Source organism: Physella acuta, unplaced genomic scaffold (genome assembly GCF_028476545.2).
Source record: "Physella acuta isolate Inbredline_101_S28 unplaced genomic scaffold, ASM2847654v3 ptg002624l, whole genome shotgun sequence".
In the NCBI taxonomy this organism is placed as follows: domain Eukaryota; kingdom Metazoa; phylum Mollusca; class Gastropoda; family Physidae; genus Physella; species Physella acuta.
In genome coordinates, this window is record NW_026734076.1 from 10,637 (window position 1) to 33,072 (window position 22,436).

Below are 22,436 nucleotides of genomic sequence, written 5' to 3' on the forward strand. Positions count from 1 at the left end.
ACCGCGGGTCGGCTCGTATGTTTTATTTAGCTATGGTATACATGTTGTCACTCTTTGTATATGTTTATAAATTAAAATGCTTGTTTTAAAAACAAAAATGCCCTTGAGCACTTTTTAGTGTGCATCTTTCCATTCACCAAAATATTTCTACCACCTGCTCAAAGTTACATGAATTTTGGCTTCAAAATCAAATCAGTCTTTTCCATTGAATTCTTAACTAAACAAACATTAAAGGAGTAAATGATTATAGTACTTTCTTTTGAGTTACCACAAAATTGAAATTGTTAGTAAAAAAAATTGTCACCACCTTCCTTCAAAATAATGTGATGTTGGTTAATCAGTATGAGATTTCTAATCAGGTATCAGTGTGGGATCATTTAAGCCATAAGCCTGATAACTGCCATCTTGCAAAAGGTAAGCTATTAAAGCTAACTGCCTACTTTTTCTTAATGTTGGATGGGTTTTCCTGCAACACATGTAATGCCTGTCACTTTGTGCTCAATGTAGGCTGACTCTGATTTCAACCTGTATTTCTGTTTTGGATTTGCTTTGTCCATCCCTGAACAAACTACAAAGCAGCAGCTGCTTGATGGTTCAGTTCCCAGCTATTGAGCCAGGGGGCTCAAACACTGGACTTTTTGGTTTAGCAACCATGACCTTTACTGACCCAATAACGCTAACCTCATCACCTTCAACAAGTTTTCATCAAAAGCAATGCAAGTAACATTTTTGTGTGGCTATGTCACTAATTTTTATTTCAGACAATTTATTTTCACAGCACAATAGCATTAACCAGAAGAGGATAGGAACAAAACTAAGCCTTGTAAAAACCTTGTAACCACAACCTCTCAGTATCTACCACTGAGTGTCTCTGTACACAATGTGACAAACCTACTTCTGATGAATCTGGTTTATAAAAGGACACCCTAGAGATGAACTGAGCAAAAATTCAGTTACCATACAAATAAATGAAACCTCGTAAATTATATGGCTAAAAAGCTATAAGAACAATATCTTAGCTGAATTTTTACATTTTATTTTGGAAGAAATAATAAATTGTAAAGCAACCTAGCATAGTTTAAACCAGGATAAATAATGATCTAGGTCAGCATTAAACATAAAATACATAAATAGGAGAAATTGATAGATGTTAATAAATTAATGTTTTCATTTTGCTTTCCCATGGGGCTTGAAGTGTTGGTAGTAATTGACTGTAATGTCTATCATTAAATCCTGTGTACAGTCAGGTAGATCAACTGTCATTTTCCCTGAATACAAAAAAAACAAAAATATTCGTAAATCACTATGACTAATGCACTTTACAACAAATAATAGAAATTGACTAGAAATTTAAAACATATACATTTAGCAGTTAAGCACTCAGAAGTAGCATGTAATGACTGATCTGAGATCTGGTCAAAGGTAATATACTCAATTTTTAAAGATATTTTTTGCATTGCCCTAGTAAAACCTCAGCAGGCACTGAGGTGGATATGATGTATACACACATTCAACACCAAAACATGGGTTATTAAGCATGTTTTGATTAAGGGCATGGGCGGGTGATGAGTACCAACTTCCTTATTTCCGAGTCTACAGATGTAATACTTGGCTAATAGTTATAACTCAAAGAGTTAAGCATAAAAATATATTTTTTTAATTTTTTAAATCTTCCGTTGTCATGGTGACGGCGGCCATATTGGATTTTATTGACGATTTTTAAATAGAAATAACTTTAAAATGGTTTGTACAAATTTCATGAAAACTTAATATAGTCTGCAGACACATGTGTTTAAGACTTCTGATGGATTACATTTTCAAAAAAGAAAATAGTTTTTTTTTTTACTTTTTTTTTCAAACATCACTGTAAAAATTTCATTATTTCGTCCAATTTTTTCACTATTTTAACAACAAATTTTTTTTTTTTTACAAAAATTCCAAAAGTGTTCTATCAGTTTTATTTGAACATATATAAAGAGTAACTGGAGCAAATTTAGTTCAGTTATGATAATTATTAACAAAGTTATTTCAACAATTGTACAAAAAAACATCAAACTGAGAAAAACGCAAAAAACTAACAAAAAGTTGCAAAAAATGAAAATTTATTGCTGTGTGTCACTAAAATCGACCACATTTATAGCCTGAAGTATGGTGCTGCTGAATATATTCCTTCTGAGCTTGTTCAGCTGTTAGTTTTCTTTTTTTCTGGCGCTCTTTGTTTTACCTAGAGCTGCAGTAAAGATGTTGTCATGGCGTCTTTTTTGGCGTCCTTCACTGGGTCTTCGACTATGGTTTCCTTCTTTTGACAGCAATGCCATAGCATGCCTGGCCCAAAATTGAATTATGCTATAGCAGAAACAGCAGTATATTTTGCATGGTCTCATGTCTAAAGCCAATTATGATAAGACGATGTCTTTGTTTATTGTGAAAGGCCTTGTTCTGGATTCTTTTGCAGTTGTATACTTACGGTTTACAACATTTTTATTACTGCCACACCATGCTTGAAGCAAACCCTTTACACTTTTTACAAGCTTTTATTTAACTCACTAAGTCGACAGTCTAGATCGAAATGTAGGAGTGAAAATTCTGACAGTTCTACTTGACCGATACGATTCACAGTTGGCACGTGGGTCAAGACATGAAGACAATGCAATCTGAAACTAAATTTGACTTAATTGGATGCCTAATTAATTTTTTGTGAATAAATTAAAATTTGGACCGAATTAGTAGGAATGTCTATCCAACCACACCACACGCGTCATCACTTTCAATAGCTGCGCCATCAGGTTTAATAGCTGCGGCATCACGTTCAATAGACGCGCAATGGTTTTTAGTCATGTAACACTATAGTAAATAAAACATGTAAAGTACTGAAAAAAAAATTCATAAAAAGCGTTTTAATAACAAGCTTTTATGTAATTATGCACTAAAAAGTAGAAAATAAATTATACACTACTTTTTAAATTACTATAAAGAAAAGCGTGGGTCTCTTCTCAAATATTAGTAAAGGTATCCAATAGGTATTAAAGTACTAAAGTGACCCACGCTTTTCTTTATAGTAATTTAAATAGTAGTGTATAATTTATTTTCTACTTTTTAGTGCATCATTACATAAAAGCTTGTTATTAAAACGTTTGTTATGAATTTTTTTTCATCAATAGTAGCCACTACATCACAGTGGGCGAGGAAATGTATTGATAACATCAAGAAGCAAATCACAGTCGACAATAATTCTGCATGGCTGTGGTTTACAATTAGCACTACCAGTACTAGATGTAACAGTGCTTTCTTCTGTCTGCAAAAACTGTGTCTTACATTGCCGCAGTTTTTTAGAAAATGTGCATATTACATCTGCACCAGTGCTTGTCTGAATAGTGCTAGATTGAGTACAGGTAGCTGCAATCAGTTGCATTCGGACGTGCCCTAGCTTTAGTAAATTAGTTAGATGTGTGTATCTATTTTTAGCGAGTGTTTTGTTCTACCCATTATCGAAAGACAAACAAATTAAATCGTCTCACTGCTTATGATAATTCACACAAACTAATCTAAACTGTTAATAGTATATTTAATTGAAATAATTATATGTTAAAATAATGTAAGTATTTCACAGAAGCTTAGAGAAACAAAACTAGATTCTAGATCAAACTTAGCAACGCGCTGAAACTAAGGGAATGTTTACTTCCGAAGCGAAACGACCAATCACTAACTAGCTTCCGCAGTTGTATGCCAATGAAAAAATTGAGGTCAAAAATTTGCATACCGGAAAAACTTGACAGAGTAAAATAAACAACTTTATGACGTAGAAAAATAATCACATTAAAATAGGTATTTTGATTGGTCATTTAATTTTAGAACAAATAAAGAAAGGAGGTCACGGCCTTTCCATTGATATGAAACACATTAGGTTTCCGCGAAGCCTAATAGTACTTTTCTAGGTCGAAAAATGGCTATTTTTACCAAAAAATTAAACAAAAGACACTGTACACACTACATTGAACCCGGTTTTTCATAAATAAATACTGTTTTTAGGGTCATAACAATGTCATTTTTAGATTCAACGATGGTTATTCTGTATGGATCAAGTAAAAGTGGGAAAACGATGATTTAGTGGATTTATGACGAAAAGCACACCCGCCCATGCCCTTAAGTATTTTCTACAAGGGCTTCTAAAAAAACTACTGATTATACCACACACTGACAGACTGTATGTATTTTGATTCTATTTTTAGACTGGTGCCAGAATTTTTTAAACACAAACTTTTGATACAATGACTTACTAGTCTAAACACAAAACAGGATATGACTATCATTAATCTTCTATGTGGAATTATGTTACTTTACACCGGGATGTTTTTTATCATTAACGTATTCTACCTGAAACTGTTTATTGGCTGAATCTTGTAATCTAGAAACTGAAGTGGTAGGGATTTCCTAAAACACATAATTACATGTCAACATGTTACCAGTATGCTCTATATGGCCCATTGACTCTTGATTTTAACTGTGGAGTTTTTTTCACTTAGATGGGTTGCTGTCCTCAGCTATTGAGCATCATCTGCCTGACAGTTTGAACTCGTACACTTTTTGGTTTAACAACAATAATCTTCATGGGCTCAACCATTTAGTAAGAACTATACTAACTACATATTTAAAACAAACCTGGTGATCCGGAGTAGAGTGTGAAAGGTGGAACAACTGTTTCAGGAGGTACAACTGTGTTATCTGCTATTGCACAGCAATCTTTGAGTAGTGATCTTCGACCCTTCATTAGTAGTTCAAGGAAAGTAAATTTAGGTTTAATTAATTTAAAACTTCCAAATTTTTTAGCCATACAAAATCATGATTTGTAAGCTAAAATAAAAGGACAATTTAAGGAGATTTAGATTGGTAAATTGGTAATCTATAATAATAGTTTCACTGTCTGTCTGTGTATCTATCTATCTATCTGTCAAGAATGCTTTTATTATAGAGAAAACACAAGCAGAGTAAAAACATGCATAGTAATTCGAAAAATGAAAGGTGACATCACATGGAAAATAGAGTAGGAAATTTTCTTAAGCCGGGGAAAGTACACACACTAATATGGCGTCATTGATTCCCGAGTAAACATTGAATTAAAAAGCCAATGTTGTCTAATCTTAAAAGTGGATTGTGTAAAGAGTTTCTTTCATGCATCTCTTCGGGTAGGGGCAACCCCCCCCCCCCCCCCCCCCCCAAAAAAAAACTTAATATAATTTATTTTGTCCCTGCAAAAATTCAAGTGCCTGAAAAAAAAAAGCCTGAAACGAACACTGCCTGCGTGAGTGAAATTTATCGGCCAAAAGTAGGAAACAGGTCTATATTTTAGAACTAGGCTCTACCTTTAGTTAGTAGGGTGTATGTGGGGGAGGGGATGTAGAGACCCCCCCCCCCCCCCCCCCCCACCTAAATGAAACTTGAGATGAGGAGCAAGGTTTAGGGATATGACTTTTACTATGTTTTGTATCAATATGCAGTATCTACGCGTAGATCAAGCTTAAATCGGGTTAAAATGCCTATTCTTGTCAGAAAACCGTTTTTCAATTTTTGTTTCCGGTTAACTTTGAAGTTAAGGTGGTGATTTTGTTTTTCGTTTCGATTTTGAGAAAAAGACAACACTATCAACCTAGCACCCGTTGTATCTCTCCCTCAATAGGCCATTTATCTTGTATTAAATATTTTCATAAACAACACTAAATAAAACTTTAACCAGAAGCAAACTTAATGCATCAAAATCAGTGATATTTTTCCTGAGGGGGGAGGGAAGAAGGCACTTTTAAGTTATAGCTTTCAGTACAATAGGGCTGTAGATGGTCTCCCATGTCCAGTCCACACTCTACTTTACCCATCTTGTGATGTTACTGCCTCAGTGTCAAAGAATCCACAAAATGTTATAGACAGCAGAAACAAAATTATTTTTGAAAAATGACTTACAATGACACAGTTTTTTCCTATGTGTACAAATGATCCTACTTGAGCAGCATTGACTATAGAATCCTCTTCAATTAATACATGGTCACCAATATGAAGAGGAAAAAATGCCACACTAAGAAAATAAAAACCATTAAATCAAAACAAACAATTGTGAATCTATTAACTATTGAAACAAAATATGCTAAATTGTTGTGCTTTTTGTAGTCTAGCAATAGTTTAAATTTTCACTATTTTGTTATCATAATAGTTTTCAACCATGTGCAAAATGTTAATTATGCACAATATGCTTATGTAAACTACGCTGTTGGTAGTAAGTTATTCATTATATATTAAACATATTTTTAAAAGTAGTGTTAACTCAAATACCCTTTTGAAAATTTTTTAAAAGCTGGTCGTATTACAGCATTTTTACTGATAATACAATGTCTCCCTATTCTCACATTAGCCAAGTCTCCTCTAATGACACATCCAGTCATTACAATAGTCTATAAAAAATGTAATAGAATTAATCATTAAAAAATTCAATGAAAACATGCTGATAAAAGACATTAAAAAATGTAATTTTACCATTAAATTTTAAGGTACATTTTAGGCGAATAATTTATCATTAAATTTAAATGTAGATTTTAGTTTAATTTTTGTGGAATACCTTTCCATTTATGACAATGTTCTGGCTCCCACACAAAACCGACTGTCTGCTAACTTTATTTCCTGATGCCTGCAAATATAAAACTAAAATTATTTTGGAAACGATGAGATAAAATAAGTTTGGCCCGATTACATGGAAATATGCATTGAGCTTTAAGCTTTCAGTTTTTCCCATGTGGTCCATTAATGAAAGGGTTCCTCTCTGGGATTAATGTGGAAACTGCTAGTCTTGCAAAATCTTATTATTTCAAGGCAAGACTAGAGAAAAATGGATGACATGCCATCCAAATCTAAAAAAAATTGCAACTTGTTGGTTTATGAAGAAAAATTACAGGTTTTCTATTCAGTTTTATGTCAGTCTCTGTGTTACAAAATGGACAGCCCACTCAATTTTGCTTGCTACTGGTCCTTACATCAATACTAAGCTCTAAATATATATATATATATATATGTGTACCTGAAAATTCTACAAAAATATTCTATTACTAGCCTGCAGACATCATTTTTACTATCATTTTAACATAGATTATTTTTGTACTAAGAAAATTTAAAAGATATGTTTCCTAGAGTTATCAGTAAATAGGCCTAATAAAAACTAAAGAATGACATAGATTTATATAGTAATTGAATCCTAATAAATAAAATAAATGCAAAAAAAAAAACAATCGATAAAACAAAACAATATACAGGCAGCCATGAAAAATTTACATTGTCACTGCTCCAAGCACTGCTTCTATACATCATATTCACAAGCTTCTTTGGGAGATCAATGCAGTTTAAGAGCCTTAGGCCTATTTGTTTTATTGGGTTATTCACTTTATTATGAAGTAGCGTTTTTCATATTACTGATTATGGAGTTAAGGAAAAAACTAATAAAGTGACACCATCACTAATTCAGCTAGCAATGTTTGTATGAAGTGACTACTGTGAATAAGATTTCTCCCCCCAAGTGCTATCTGGCCGACAAAAGATGCAAAATGCAATGACCTAAATGTCTGCGCAATGGGCTCAAATTAAATAACTATTATTGGATGCGCAATTAATTTTTTTATAGCTGCGCAATGGGATCAATTACTCAGCTTTATTCTTCTGACAAAACTATCTGTACAGTGTGGTCAAGCAGTTACGCTGCGCGCGGGTCGTCAGTGGTTGAGGGTTCATAATATTATTAAGTATAACTAGCAAAGAGTTCTAGTCTATCAGTTAAGTATCAAATATGTTTTTAGAATCTATTTTAATAATCCATTTAAATCTACTATTTAAGTATTTATCGTGTTAATCCCTGTCCCATTAGATTAAGATAGAACATAGGCCTAAACAGTGAACATGTAGATGACGAGAAAAACCAGGTAATTGTAGAATGTAGAGCTATGTGCATCTTTTTTGGTCTAGAATCAGCCATGTTTATAATATGATGTATGCTATAAGTGTAATCATGAAATGAAATCTTAACTTACAGTGACCCCTCGACCGGGATGACATTTTTCTCCCGCTGACAGGAAAATGTGAGCGGGTGATCATATGTCCTATGACAAGGGAGCAATGATTAAGACATAACAAAATGATAACACGATTAACAAACATAGATACTATTTTACCTGTAATTCCGCAGGTATGACTGACATTTTACCCCCTTGCCATTTTGCGTCTCGCTGCGATGTTTTCGATGGTACTGCGCATGCGTGTGTTTACAAACAAACCGCAGAATCCTAACCCTAACCATAGTGCGGCTATTAAGGTCATCGTGCATGCGCAGAACTGCTGAGTTTCGTATCTTTTGCCGAAAAATCTTTTTTCGAGTAGTCACTTCGTTTACCGTTTACGCTTACTTTTTACCTAAAAGTAAAACTAAGATCGCTTTGAAAAAAACAACTACAGGGTCAAATGGACCCGAGCGAGTAAAGTCTCAAAGGTATTTGAGAGGCCCATTAAATATTTTTAAAATCATACACGCCGTAGTTAAAAATATATGGTGATAAAATCTTGTCTGTTTGGTTGTTTTGGACTTTACTAAAGATTAGATGTATTTAATGTTTTTAATATTTTCGGTAACTAAATAAAAATTAAAAAACAAACCAACATAACCAATGACATCCTGCTATTTAATAGGCTAGCATAAATTTTATTGTAAGCAAAAAAGGCAGAACTAGGTCATGTGTAACGGTTCAGAGTCTTAGCTGACAACGTCTGGGAATAATTATCACGTCCGTACTTGTGGTTCTGATGTCAGAAATATCAACCCCCCCCCCCCTCCCATAAAGCCATTTTATAAAAACTTTTGGCTGAAAACAGAGTGCGGGAAAATGTGTGCAGCGACAAAAACTAATCATTTGGCTAGATTTATTAGTCATGTCACGTCATATCTAATAATAGAATGCATTGTGCTTTCCTCATTGATGATCGTTTTTATCATTTTTTAAAGTAAAAATATGAATAGTTAAGATTGCAGTTTTTGTAACATGGTATACTTACCTCGGTCAATTTAAAAACCAAGGTATGTTAATTATGTACAGATATTGTCATAAAACACAAAAATATAAAGTTCGATCTTTTATTTTTACTACCATTATCCGCCACCCCTAGGCCCATACAATACTATAAATTAATTTCTTTTGTTTTTTTAAAATTGTTTTATCTAAATTAATTTATAAGTACAGGATGGAGAGTTTGTATCGTTTTTTTTTCGTGAAAGATTTTATCAAGATAGATCTACTTCAAGTTGAAATTGAATATTTAAATTACTTTACCTCACTACATTAAACTACATTTGCTTTATCTTTTTAGCGTTTAAAATTAACGTGTGCCTTTTGTGTAGACACAAAAAATTAAATTGAGTTTTTTTAAATTAGTCTTAGCTTTGTATCCATTCGGCTCTACTCAGTTATCATTAAAAAATGTAATAATTCGTTTAGGCTACCTTTACCCTAGGTAGCATGCTATCTATAAAAGTGAAGACACTGACGATCTAGCGAACTTGTGTTCATTCTATGATGTGTACTGAATAGGCCTGCTAAACTCACAGTGACCCCGCCGACCGTGGTGTGATTTATCACACACGGGATAGTAAACGTAAGCAAGCATTCACGCGAGTGACGATGTTTGGAGATTTTATTTTAAAAAAAAATCACATACGTCATGTTTTCAATATGAAAAAAAAATTAAATGTAAAAAAGACACTAATACCGTCTATCAACTTCAGCTGCCACACTGTTGACTCATTATAATGTGAATTGAGTGTAAAATGTATGTTTTTATCGACTATCATAACTAACATATTATTTTAAGCATGAATATTGTCTTCCCATATTTAAAATTAGAATTTCAAATAAAAATATTTTTTATGGTCTTATGATAGTATGATTTATGCAAGTGTTCAATATTTATAAAATGGTATGAATAACATCTAGAGTAGAATTTGTAAAGTATATTTTCCTTTACCAATTTAATAAATAGCTAGATCTAGGTTTATTATTAACAAGTTGGTTTTGTTTTTTTCCGGTGACTAAAATATCCTCTGTTGACACAATTACCATGGCAACATTTTAAAACTTGTGTACACAAGTTCACGTCGTCCTGCATGCCAGCTGGGAGGCAAAATGTGGTTTTTGGCTTTCATGTTTACATTTTGGATAATTTTTAAATCCTTTTTTTTTCTTGGCATCTGAGTAAGCTAGATAATGGATGCGAGCGAGTTGACGAGAATCCTTCCATCATGTTGTTGACATGGAATAAAAACGTGCTTTTTTTAGATTTAGACCGTAAAAATAATTTTAAAAATAAGTACTTAAGCCTAAAATTAATTTAGAAATTTTATTATTTAAGAATAAATGCTATAAATGTTGCAAATCCAGAGAACTTGAAAATATTTGTTGCGTTTAAGGTTACATTTTTATTTATTTTCATCAAGCCTAAGTTATAAACGGATGTTTCACTTTCGTAAGACAAATATTGATTGGCTGTACAGTAACTCAGTGATCGATAACTGTTTACAAAACTTTGTTTTTAAATAACAACGCAAATTTGAACCCAATGACCTAGTTTTCCATTTTTTTCGCTTACAATGTGTACAATTACAATAAGATTTATGGCAGCCTATCGAATAGCACAGGGGTCGGCAACCTTTTGAAGCGGAAGAGCCAAAAGTTACAATTTTCAAAATTTCCCTGGTTTTAAAGAGCCACAAACATTTTTTTTGTTCCAAATATTTTATTTTTTTATTAAGATTATTAGTATTTTTTCAAGGAGCTGGAGAGCCGCATCTTGATATCAAAAGAGCCGCATGCGGCTCGCGAGCCGCAGGTTGCCGACCCCTGGAATAGCAGGATACCATTGTTTCTGTCGCCATTACATGTGAAAACCAAATTGTTTTTTTTTTTTTTTAAATTTTATTTAGTTACCGAAAATATTAAAAACATCAAATACATCCAATCTTTAGTCAAGTCAGAAAAAAACCAGACCGACAGGATTTTTATAACCAAATGGTATATATTATAACTATGCCGTGCATGATTTTTAAATAAATTAATGGGCCTCTTAAATACATTCTCGCTCGCGTCTATCAAATGTGGTCTCTCATGATTTGTAGTTAAAAGGTATGGCTTGTCATGATTTATGAGTTTATGAGAAGTAACAGAATATTTTATTTTAAAATTGGCTGGATTTGCGTGGTTCGCTCCGCATTACATGTAAGGCCCCCTTTGCGCGGTTTGCTCAGTGTTACGCTAAATCTTTACCCTAGGTGGCACGCGATCTAAAAAAAAGGTATCAGGACTCCCAATTTTTCTTTTTTTGTATGGTAGCAATTAAATGTTGACATAGTCTAGATCTAGAACGAGTTTTAGTGTATTTATATTATTTCAAACCTAAGAATCTAGATCTAGTTTAGTACTTGTAAAAAACATAAGTACAGTGTCAGTAGTGGGTCAGATTATAATTTATAGTCCTAGATCTAGCAGCAATCTAACTAAATCAAACTGTCCTTTAGTCTAACAGCTATCTAGCATACGTGATAGTAGATCTAAGTCTATATTATATATCTTATATGAACTTTAAAAAAATTTCAAGTTTGCTTGAGGGGGGGGGGGGGGGTGTGGAGAGGAAGAGAGAAGTTAAGACACAGATGATCTTGTGAACCTGTGTTCATTCTATGACGTATGCATTAGTCCTGCTGAACTCACAATAACTATAACCTCTCTGACAGTGGGCCATGGTGGGATTTTCCACTCACAGGATAGTAAACGTAAGGCGTAAGGCAAGCAAGCAATCACACCAGTGACGATGTTTGGAAATTTTATTAAAAAAAAAGAATCACACATCATATTTCAATATGAAAAAAATAAAATGTAATTATGACACCGGTCGTGTTAACCCCAGGTTCGAACTCGGAGCTCCAGGTCAATGAACTACAGTCTACAGCTGGCACACTGTTGACTCAACCACACCGGATGTGATGGAGAAGGAAACAGTAAGCATTTTCAATGACAAGATGACAAATCCGACCTGCGAGATGCGTAGTCACTTCGTTACGGGCCACGCTCTGTGAGACGCGTAGTCACTTCGTTTAAAATTCAATAATTAATTCAAGCTATTTTACTACATTCTAGATCTAGATCTCTATACTATACTTAGATTTCCAAAAAATTTTTGGCAAAAATTTATATTATATTAATTTATTTTTTTAGGCCAGGCCTAATGACTAATAAATTATAATTAATATAATGAGTAGGCCTAATGAGTAGTCTGGCTCGTTGCTTAGATGGCAGGATTGACCTCTGACCCTCTGACGCGTCGTTTTCTGACGGTTTTTACATTTACTGTTTATATCGCAAATTCTCATCATTATTTTAATGCAAAATGCTAATAAAATGGATAATATGCCTTAGAATGCCAGAAAAAATAGAGAGAATTGTGGTTGTAAATAATGAGAGGATTTCTATTGGAGCACTCTCCGTAAAAACTGAACCGCCGCCAAAAACGGCCGTATAACGGGGAAAACGACTCGTATAAGGCTAGATTAATATTTAATTGAGATATTTACCATGTATATTTACAGTATTATTGTTTCTGGTTTCCAAAATCTTATTCATAAACAACTAGTTTTTGTGTTTTACGGAATGAACTGTTAAGTCTAGTATTTTAATTATAATTCAATTGTAGCATGTGCGGAAAAAGTAAAATTATGGACATTATTATTGTATTAGTAATTTTATTAGTATATTGATTTTTTATTCTTCACTGTGGGCCAACAGTTGCTGCATTCGTGACCGGTGGTTAACCTTGTCACCGTCTATATAATTATAATTTGTATCAAATGTTGTATAGTATTTCTAACAATGCTCGTTAAAAGCGTATTAATTAGTTTAGGCCGCATTTGAGCGGTTCGCTTCACGGTACGTTTAATCTTTACCCCAGGTAACACGCAATCTAAAAAAAAAAATAGGTATCATGACGATAGTCCTAGATCTAGCTAAATCAAACTACTCTTTAGTAAATAATTGTTTTTACAGCTATCTAGCATGTGTGATCGTAGATCTAAGTGTATATTTTTAAAGCCTATGTGAGTTTAAAAAAAATAAATGACCAGAAGTAGCGAAGTAGGTCTGTTTTTGAATTTGCTTGAAGAAAGGGGGGGGGGGGGGGGAGAGAAGTGAAGACACCGACGATCTCAGGTACGCGTGTTCATTCTATGACGTGTACTATAGGCCTGCTGAACTCAGGGTGACCCTGCGACCGTGGTGGGATTTTACATCCACAGGATAGTAAACGTAAGCAAGCAATCACGCGAGTGACAATGTTTGGAGATTTTATTTTTTTTAAAAAATCACATACGTCATGTTTTCAAGATGAAAAAAAATGTAATGTAAAAAAAAAAGGGCACTAATATAATGTATGAACCTCAGCTGCCACACTGTTGACTCAATATAATGTGAATTGAGTGTAAAATGTATTTGTATTTATAAACTATCATAACTATTACTATCATATTATTTTATTTTAAGCATATTTATTATTTAAAATTAGAATTTGAAATAAAAATATTTATTATGGTCATTTGATTTATGCAGGTGTTCATTACTTCATAAAATGGCATGAATAACATGTAGAGTAGAATTTAATAAATAATAAAATAACAAGATTCTAGATCTAGTTTTATTATCAACCAGTTGCTTTTTGTTCTTTTTCCGGTGAGTAAATATTAATAACCTAAGCTGACGCAATTACCATGGCGGGAATTAAAAGCTCGTGTACACAAGTCCACGACGTCATGTTATGCCGGTCGAGGGGCAAGAACGAGGTTTTTCATTTTGACTTTCATTTTCTATTAACTATTATTATTATCGGATAATTTAATTAATTTTCAAATTCTCTCTTTTCTCGTCAACCGAGTAGGCCTAAGCTAGATATGGCAGGAAACAGATTGGTACCGCAAAATGCATATTCGGTCTTCGCCGTTCATAAACTTTCTAACCAGACATTGTTCGGGGATTTTGTTTATACTGATAAATAGAGCAAGGTTTTTACAAGCTTCGTTAGCAACATTTTTGTGGAATTCGTTTTTTATGACATTTTGTGCCGCTGCGAAGGATGCAAATCTAGACGGAATGGATCTACTTGGAAAGTACGTGTACTGCACTAATAAGGTAAGAAATAATATTTTGTAAAAATAACTATTATTTTTTTATGGATTTTTCATTAGAAATGATTGCTGTAAATTATGAAAGTAAAAAAAAGTATATTTGAATGCGTTTTTTACTTTAATTTGAACAAAATGACTGCCGAAAATTACGACACATCGGCGTCGCTGAAAGCGGGAATTTCAGTTAATTTTTTACGGATATAAAATTGTATTTTTTTACTCCGAAGCATGTATTTAAATAACAGTTAAGTTAAATCTATTTAATTCTGTAAAATATAATTATTATTTTGCCGTAGATACTTTTTTTTAAATTTTTAATGATTTTCTGTCGCGGAAAATCGGTATTCGCACCATGCACGCACACGTAGTAAAACTAGACTTATCTTTAAAACACGAGAATCTTGAGTACACTGCGAATAATAAAGTTTTTAAATGTTAGTTTACTTTTGACTTTAAGCCATTTGTTTTAAATCGAAATTAATTGATAATGTAATTACTTCAAAGTAAAAACTTTCCGTCTGAAATTGGCTTCTAACCTTCGCCACTGAACCAGCCTACGCACGACATTCGCGCGAGTCTGTTTCTTCGCAATAGTCTGTATAGTGTCGAGGGCTAATCCTAAAAAGAACCGAGTCCTCACTAATGTAATGTTTATTAAAATTAGGTACAATTGTTGGAACACATGAGAAATAACAAATTTAAATTTCTTCAAATCTATAGCCAAAAGAAAGTAGAACTTTATAACTCTGTAAATTATGAATCGAGTGACGGCTGTCGTGAAAACGGGAGCCATTGTACTCTTTTTTTTTAGGGTGACCTACTTTTATTATATAAATTTAAAATTCGAAAATTCGATAAGCAGCTGAGTAGCTGAATACATGCGATATGGCTGGCACGTTTTGGGATAGGGATCGAGTACACCGTAGAAATTTTTTTTCTTAGAACTACGCGTATTTTTTTTTAAATCAAAAGATACTTACGTTACATATTAGCTGTGGATTTCAATTTCATTACAGACCCTAAAAGTAGATGTTTGAGAGTTGAATCTGTTTCCTGCCATATTTAAATGTCAATGTGGTGTCAAATGTAATGTTCTCTTAAGGGGTAAGGAACTTAATATTAATGGTGTATTTGAAATAACAGAATATTTTATTTTTAAAAATCCATAATTAAACCTACTAATGACTCGAATGAGTCACCTTTTTTTTTTCGTCTAGTCTCGGCCCAATTTGAATTTACTTTACGTACCTAAAACGATAGATTACCTCCATTTGTATCTAGATATAGATCTAAAATCTAGATCCAGAATCTAGTCTAGATTCTAGATCAGTCATGATCATAGACTACATAGATCTAGATCTATATCTAGGTCTAGTAGGATCTACAAACCGTTTCAATATACTGTGGACTATTGTAGAATTCTTCCTGAAGCTCCATTTTAATTTGTTTGCCAGATACAGTTTCAGAAATGTTGTCAAACGAAAGTTAAAATACAAGCTCGATGAAGAAAACTAACACCTCGTTTACTGTGTTACACGTAATATAGGCCTATAGTTCTATCCCAGGGGTCGGCAACCTTTTGAGACGAAAGAGCCAAAAGTTACACTTTACAAAATTACCCATTTTTTAAAGAGCCACTAACATTTTTATGTCAGTAGAATATTTGTTTAAGATTATATATATATATATATATATATATATATATATATATATATATATATATATATATATATATATATATATATATATATATATATATATATATGTATATATATATATATATATATATATATATATATATATATATATATATAATCCTAAACAAATATCATACTATATATATATATATATATATATATATATATATATATAATTTAAAATAAATAGCTTTGCATATATGAAATAATCTCATTTGTTTATATTAATGCTGAAGTGATTTTTTTTTTCGAAACAAACCACTTCTTCAAGCAAGACATAGGCTAGGTTTTCCTTTCAGTTTTACACATAGCTGGTTTAGTTTCTTTGTGATATCCACTATGAAGTTTAATGTTTCAACTCGGAATGGACAATGTAATAGGAAGTACATTGAGATAGGAAGCAACTAAATATTCTAATAGAATAGTGAAAGTTTATTGTTTATATCTATTGTTATATCGTTTATTACCAAGTGTTGCAGACTAATATTTTTATGAGTTTTGAAAATAAAATAAAATAGTTATTAATAATTGTGCATAGAGCTGAAGAGCCGCAACTGGACATCAAAAGAGCCGCATCCCAGCTAACACAGTATGTAATACCAGGGTCGGCCCAACCTTGGCCCAATGTTGTAATCATGGCTATACATTGGACAAGCTTACGCCAGGGTACAGCCAAGATTTGTACATGCTTGCATCCCTTGATACCTTGATATTTAACCGTTTTTACCTTGGCTGCCAAGATTACACTGATTTATGGATTCACTGCAGAAATTTTAGTTAAATATGCTTGTTAAACTTAATATATGTTAACTAAAATTAATTTATCTTTTAATATCATGCTCTAATGTAAACATAGCATCAATAACAGACTACGTTGCATGTGTTAAACATTTTGTTAATCTTTTTAAAATTGTGTGCGCTACTGCCACCGGCCCCCTGTCGCCCATTGTCCCTTTGTTCACATTCCTTCCTATTGTTCGCAAGCCAGCATCCCGGTCCTGCGCCATTTTTCTTAACAAAAGACTTTGTATCCAGTCACAGTAAAACAGGTAGGCCCACTGTAGCCATTTTAGTTCAACAGTGAGAAGTAGTATAACTGTATTTATGCAGAATCTGGAAAACTCGTATTTTTTTGTTGGAAACTTTAACTTTATGGGCCTAAGTCATCAAATAAAAGTTATAAAAGGTAGTTTATTTGAGGTAATAAAATGAGCCTAGATCTAGATCTAGTCTAGATCTAGATCTATATAATATTAATAATACTAGAGTCTATATATATTCTGTTTATTTTGGCATTAGGCTATAATTACATTTTACAATAATCTCCTTTATGATAGATCTAGATCTAGATCTAGATTCTAATAATACTAAATAACTAAAAATCGTAATCAGAGGGCGGTTAATTTTGACAGCACTTTTTTTTTGTATTGAAAAGTATGCAAGTACGTTTGGGGTTATATTGATTATTGATAGATCGATGTATTTATTGGTTTTCAACTTTAGGTATAATTATCACGCACAGGGAAAGGGGGGGCTTAAATGTTTATAAATTAATAAATAATCATTCACTTTAACTTTTTTAAAAACTTAATTTTATTGTTCTAGGCCTATTTGTGTAAGGATTTGAAACTGTCTTTATTAATTAATTCAGAGAGAGAGAGAGAGGAACAGTAGACACAATTATAGAACAAATTTCTACATGTTAAACAGTGTATTTTGATAGGTATTAATTTTGAAAAAAAATAGTCAACTAGAATTCTAAATTGATTCAAGATTGTCATTCAAATTTCTATTACTGTTACAGGTCCCTATGGGAGAATAAGATGTCATCATCATCACTCCTTTGTGGCCCCTGGGGAGCAAAGGGCTGCAACCACACATCTCCAGCGGACTTGGTTTTGGGCTGCTCCTCTAATCTGTGCCCATGAGAGCCCAGCTGTTTTCGCCTCCTCCTCAACCGTTCTCTTCCATGTTTTCCTTGGCCGGCCCACCCTCCTTTTTCCCTGGGGATTCCAGTCTAATGCATGTTTTGATGAATAAGATGTAAGTTGTGTAAATAGTAGTGTGGAGACCTCAGAGCAACACTTAATTTCATGACCAACAGCGATAAGATGGTACTATTAGTAAGCCATACTTAATGATCAACACTACTCATATTATCATATAGAGGACAGAGTAGGCAAATGGTTGAGGACACTATTGCTAAACATAAAGCCAAGTTAGTAATACATTCATCAGTTCACCTAAGTCTGATATATACCCAATTTAAGAATATGAAATAAAAAAGGTGGCTAGATATAGTGTTGACTACACAATCCTTTATATACAGAGATCAAATAAACAGAGATACTTAAAAATTAGTATCTAATCTGGCTATCATTTATTGTATCACTCACTCATTTTATTATTATATTTAATAACTAAGAATGCCATTTATTTTCAGGCCTCCAGGTGTTGTGTATATCAATCAGCCCACTGGAGATATATCAATCTTTAATAAATTATAAGGTCCCCACTGCTTGATACTTCACCAAATACTGGCTACACCAGAAAATGACTAAATGTTCTTAACACTTAACAACTGTAAGTTTACATTGTTTCAAAGTGAATAATAATTTTCATTTAGTAATTTTTGCTTGCATGTATTGATCAGCATGTGTAGTTAATGCCTTTACTGATATTAGTAAAATAATTTCAGACCACAAGCATTACTTCTGGGTCACTCTGAAGGGTCTAATCGTTCAATTACTGAATTGATAAAGTTGATGAAATTGCTCAAAAATTGTCTGGCACCTTCTTAGCTCAGAGACATAGGGTAAAGGGTTTATAATATTTATATACATACTATTATTTTTTTTATTACCAGGTCTTTTTTTTCACTTTTGTTTATAAATAAATAAATATATATATATATATATATATATATATATATATATATATATATATATATATATATATATATGCAGTATATATGCAGTATAAGTGTTACCTGGGTAGCATGAACACCCCAGACCACCAGTCTTTATACCTATATAATATATCGTTACAAGGTAGCAAACATGATGTTAGGGGCTTCTTGTTGCATGTTCAGTGCAGTGCAAAATAAAATAAACATAATAAATTTAGTGCAAAATGAGCAGTGTATGGTTGTAATTATTTCATAAATGACTTTTAGTGTGTAACTTTTCTTTTTTAGAATGTGGATGGATTATGACATACCTTGCACAAATCAACAACCAGGCTTTTATTGGATTTGAATCCCAAAGGAAAGAGAAAGTTTGTTATCCAAAACAAACATGGAAAATATCAGAAACCAACAAAACACAAGCAGGCAGAGTGTTATGGACACAACTTTGGGGAATCTCCTAAAACCAAGTATAAAAATAGAGAGGTGTGGTTGTGTCTCTCAGCTCCACAAGGGTCCACAAGAATGAGGACAACAGTGATTTTCGTAATAATTTTAGATCAGATTTTAAAAAAAAAATTTGATCAGATGGATCAGGTTAACAGTTTAATACATATTGCATTTAAGTGCTTAACGAAAAGAAAAGATGCTCTTACCAAAATAGTCTAAGAACAATGCTGATTTTAAATTAATAAATTGTTTCCTTTTGTAATAATATAATAATTTAAGTTGGCATTGTATGTATGTTTAGTGTAGATTTAATGCCCTAAATGAAATATACAATTGACATTTTTTTCTTTAAAGAATTAGTTGCAAATTTCTTTCATTATTTAGTTTCACTGTACAATCTGAAAAAAGCTTGCAACATTTGTATTGACAATACTTCTGCTGGTGATATTTATTTCTAATTAATGAAGTAAATTAATATATATTCAGTTTACTATAATTAAATACCTCATACTCGAGACAAAAAAACATTTATTAAATATCGCAGTGATATTCCTGTTCTACACAATGCGTATAAACCCTCGAACCATCTGTCTTTTGAAAGATTGTACATTTTGTATACACAATGGCATTCATTTCAACACTATTTAACCACAATTATAATCTAGAGATCCTGAACATATTTTCGTTCTGTTATTTATGGACAAGGCAGACTGGTCCAGAATTAAAATGTAAACCTTAATTAGAATACTTAAACGAGCTATGCAATTAAATGTTGTTAGACAAATATTTTATACTTTTTATTTTTAATGTTATGTTTACGTATCATAGTACAAGACAGCTTCTGTATTCTTGTACAGTAAATTAAGTTTTTACATTAGTTTAATTTAAACTGTAGGCCTGCTTAACATCTGTTACATTATATGAAAATGTTTTGTATATTTGTTTTAATTTGTTTGTATAAAAGTCAAAATGAAAGTTACTACACTATAATTTACTTATTCTTTTTCAATCAATACTTTATAGTATAGTTATAATTTTCTTACAATTGAATGGATGGTATAATACAGATTTTAATAGATGAGCAGTTCTTGTGTATGTATTGCTGCTTTACTACATTTTGATTAAAATTTCTTTCACATTTTGAAATTACCTTTGTAAATATTATGACTGATATGAGAATGGATCTTTTTGTATGCTAAAAATAAAAATTTGAGCCAAGATGTAGCCAGGATATAATACAGGCTGAGCCAAGGTATAGCCGAGATATAGCCATTATTGGGCCAAGATGTAGCCAGGATATAATACAGGATGAGCCAAGGTATAGCCAATATTGGGCCAAGATATAGCCATTATTGAGCCAAGATGTAGCCAATATTGGGCCAAGATGTAACCATGATATAGACAATATTGGGCCAAGATATAGCCAATATTGAGCCAAGATGTAGCCAATATTGGGCCAATATGTAGCCGGGATATAGCCAATGTTGGGCCAATATGTAGCCGGGATATAGCCAATATTTGGCCAAGATCTAGCCAATGTTGGGCCAATATGTAGCCGGGATATAGCCAATATTGTACCAACATTGCGCCAACATCATGCCGAGTTTCACTACCAATGTTTTGCCAAGGTTAAGCCAATGTTGCACCAAGATGTAGCCAATATTGGTAACCAATGTTTAGCCAATATTGGGCCAATATATGTGTGCTGACTGGGATGCGGCTCGCGAGCCGCAGGTTGCCGACCCCTGTTCTATCCCTTTCATGGAAAAATAGCACGGGTGCTAGGTTGATAGTGTTGATATAGATCTATATATCTCTAAACCAAAACCAAAATAACTTGACAAAAGTCTGATTTCACAGTTTTTTAGGCAACTCTGCGGGTGTTGGGGGGGGGGGGGGAGAGCGGAGTCCCCGGAAAAACCGTCTACCGTCCCCTATAACGAAATAGAATCTATATAGAAAATATACCTTTACCAGTATCTGCCCTCCTCCCCCGAAAAATTTAGTCCAGCCCCCCCCCCCCCCCCCCCACCCCCGAAAATTCCAAGGGCACTGGAGGAGGCCTATATATTTGCTATTTGTAATTATATATTTTGTATACAAATTCGATTTCGTTCGGGGGGGGGGGGAATCGACGTTTCAGGGGCGTAGCGAGGGGGGTACATATGTCCCCGGGCGCCGACCTTAGGGGTGCGCCAAAATGGGTGCAAATCGAAAGTTTGAGGGGGGATGCAAATCGAAAGTTTGAGGGGGTGCAAATTGAAAGTTGATAGGGGGCGCCAAATTGAAAGTTTGTACCCGGGCGCCGGGAAGGGTCGCTACGCCTCTGCGACTTTCTAAGGACGGGGGGTCGCCTTTTCCCCGAAGACAGACAGACGATAAAATAGCGAAACTATTATTATAGACGAGATAAATGGCCCGTTGAGGAAGAAATACAACGTGCGCTAGTGTTGTCTTTTTCTCTAACCAAAACCAAAATCACCACCTCAGCTTCAAATTTAACCGGAAACGAACAATTCCATTGAATACGGATTTGTATCCATAATCGGCACGTAGTTGCTGCGCATTCATACTAAAAATAGGCGTAATCATACCCCTAAACCTTGCACCTATAAAGCTCAAACTTAACAAATGACGCATTTAGAGTTTCTTTCAGGCAACTCTTTTCAGAGTCCCACCCCCCCTTCCCAAGAAAGTCTACCGCCTCCTATAACTACATAGAATTTATAGAGAAAATATACTTTTACCAGTGTCCGCACCCCATCTCCGAAAAATTTAGTCCACCTCCCCCCTCTCCGAAAATTTCAAGTGCCCCCCCCCACCCCGTCGTGGTGAAAAAAAGTCTGAAAGAAACACATGTTGCTTTTGTAGATCATACAGACTAAAGGTCACATATTTATGGACCCCCCCCCCCTCCCCCCTACTAGTGTGACGTTAATTATGGTGGATCCCACAGTGTTTCTTTCAGACTTTTTTTCTGGGGTGGGAGTAGGGGCACTTGAATTTTTTGCTGGGGCGAATAGAATTATCCTGGATAGGGAGTGAGGCAACACTGGTAAAAGTATGTATTTTCTATTTTCTAAATAAATTCTTTTGGGGGTGGGGGAAGGTCTACCTTTGTCACTCCCCGAAGAGATGACTGAAAGAA

At 33.5% G+C, this 22,436-nt stretch overlaps 1 protein-coding gene and 1 long non-coding RNA gene across 7 annotated transcripts; one reads left to right on the forward strand and one right to left on the reverse strand.

Moving 5' to 3' along the window:
- Window positions 1–709: 709 nt before the first annotated feature.
- Window positions 710–15,775, reverse strand: LOC131933775 (dynactin subunit 5). Of its 4 annotated transcripts, none has more exons than XM_059290354.1 (6): window positions 8,199–8,547; window positions 6,602–6,670; window positions 6,319–6,437; window positions 5,953–6,064; window positions 4,660–4,762; window positions 710–1,268 (listed from the first exon to the last, which is right to left on the reverse strand). In XM_059290354.1, exons 1-6 carry the CDS (start codon window positions 8,223–8,225, stop codon window positions 1,168–1,170), a joined length of 531 nt encoding a protein of 176 aa, XP_059146337.1. In that variant the 5' UTR covers window positions 8,226–8,547; the 3' UTR covers window positions 710–1,167. The 4 variants fall into 4 exon arrangements, with proteins under 4 accessions (XP_059146337.1, XP_059146336.1, XP_059146339.1 ...); XM_059290353.1 differs by lacking the exon at window positions 8,199–8,547 and adding an exon at window positions 15,626–15,775 and having other exon boundaries at window positions 711–1,268; XM_059290356.1 differs by lacking the exon at window positions 8,199–8,547 and adding an exon at window positions 15,502–15,619 and having other exon boundaries at window positions 711–1,268.
- Window positions 15,776–16,560: 785 nt separating this feature from the next.
- Window positions 16,561–20,425, forward strand: LOC131933777 (uncharacterized). 3 transcript variants are annotated; one of them, XR_009385223.1, is made up of 5 exons: window positions 16,561–16,982; window positions 17,738–18,151; window positions 18,377–18,516; window positions 18,632–18,748; window positions 19,130–20,425. It is a non-coding gene; the product is annotated as an uncharacterized LOC131933777 (long non-coding RNA). The 3 variants fall into 3 exon arrangements; XR_009385222.1 differs by having other exon boundaries at window positions 16,568–17,133; window positions 17,738–17,976; XR_009385221.1 differs by having other exon boundaries at window positions 16,569–16,982; window positions 17,738–17,976.
- The last annotated feature ends 2,011 nt before the right edge of the window (window positions 20,426–22,436 follow it).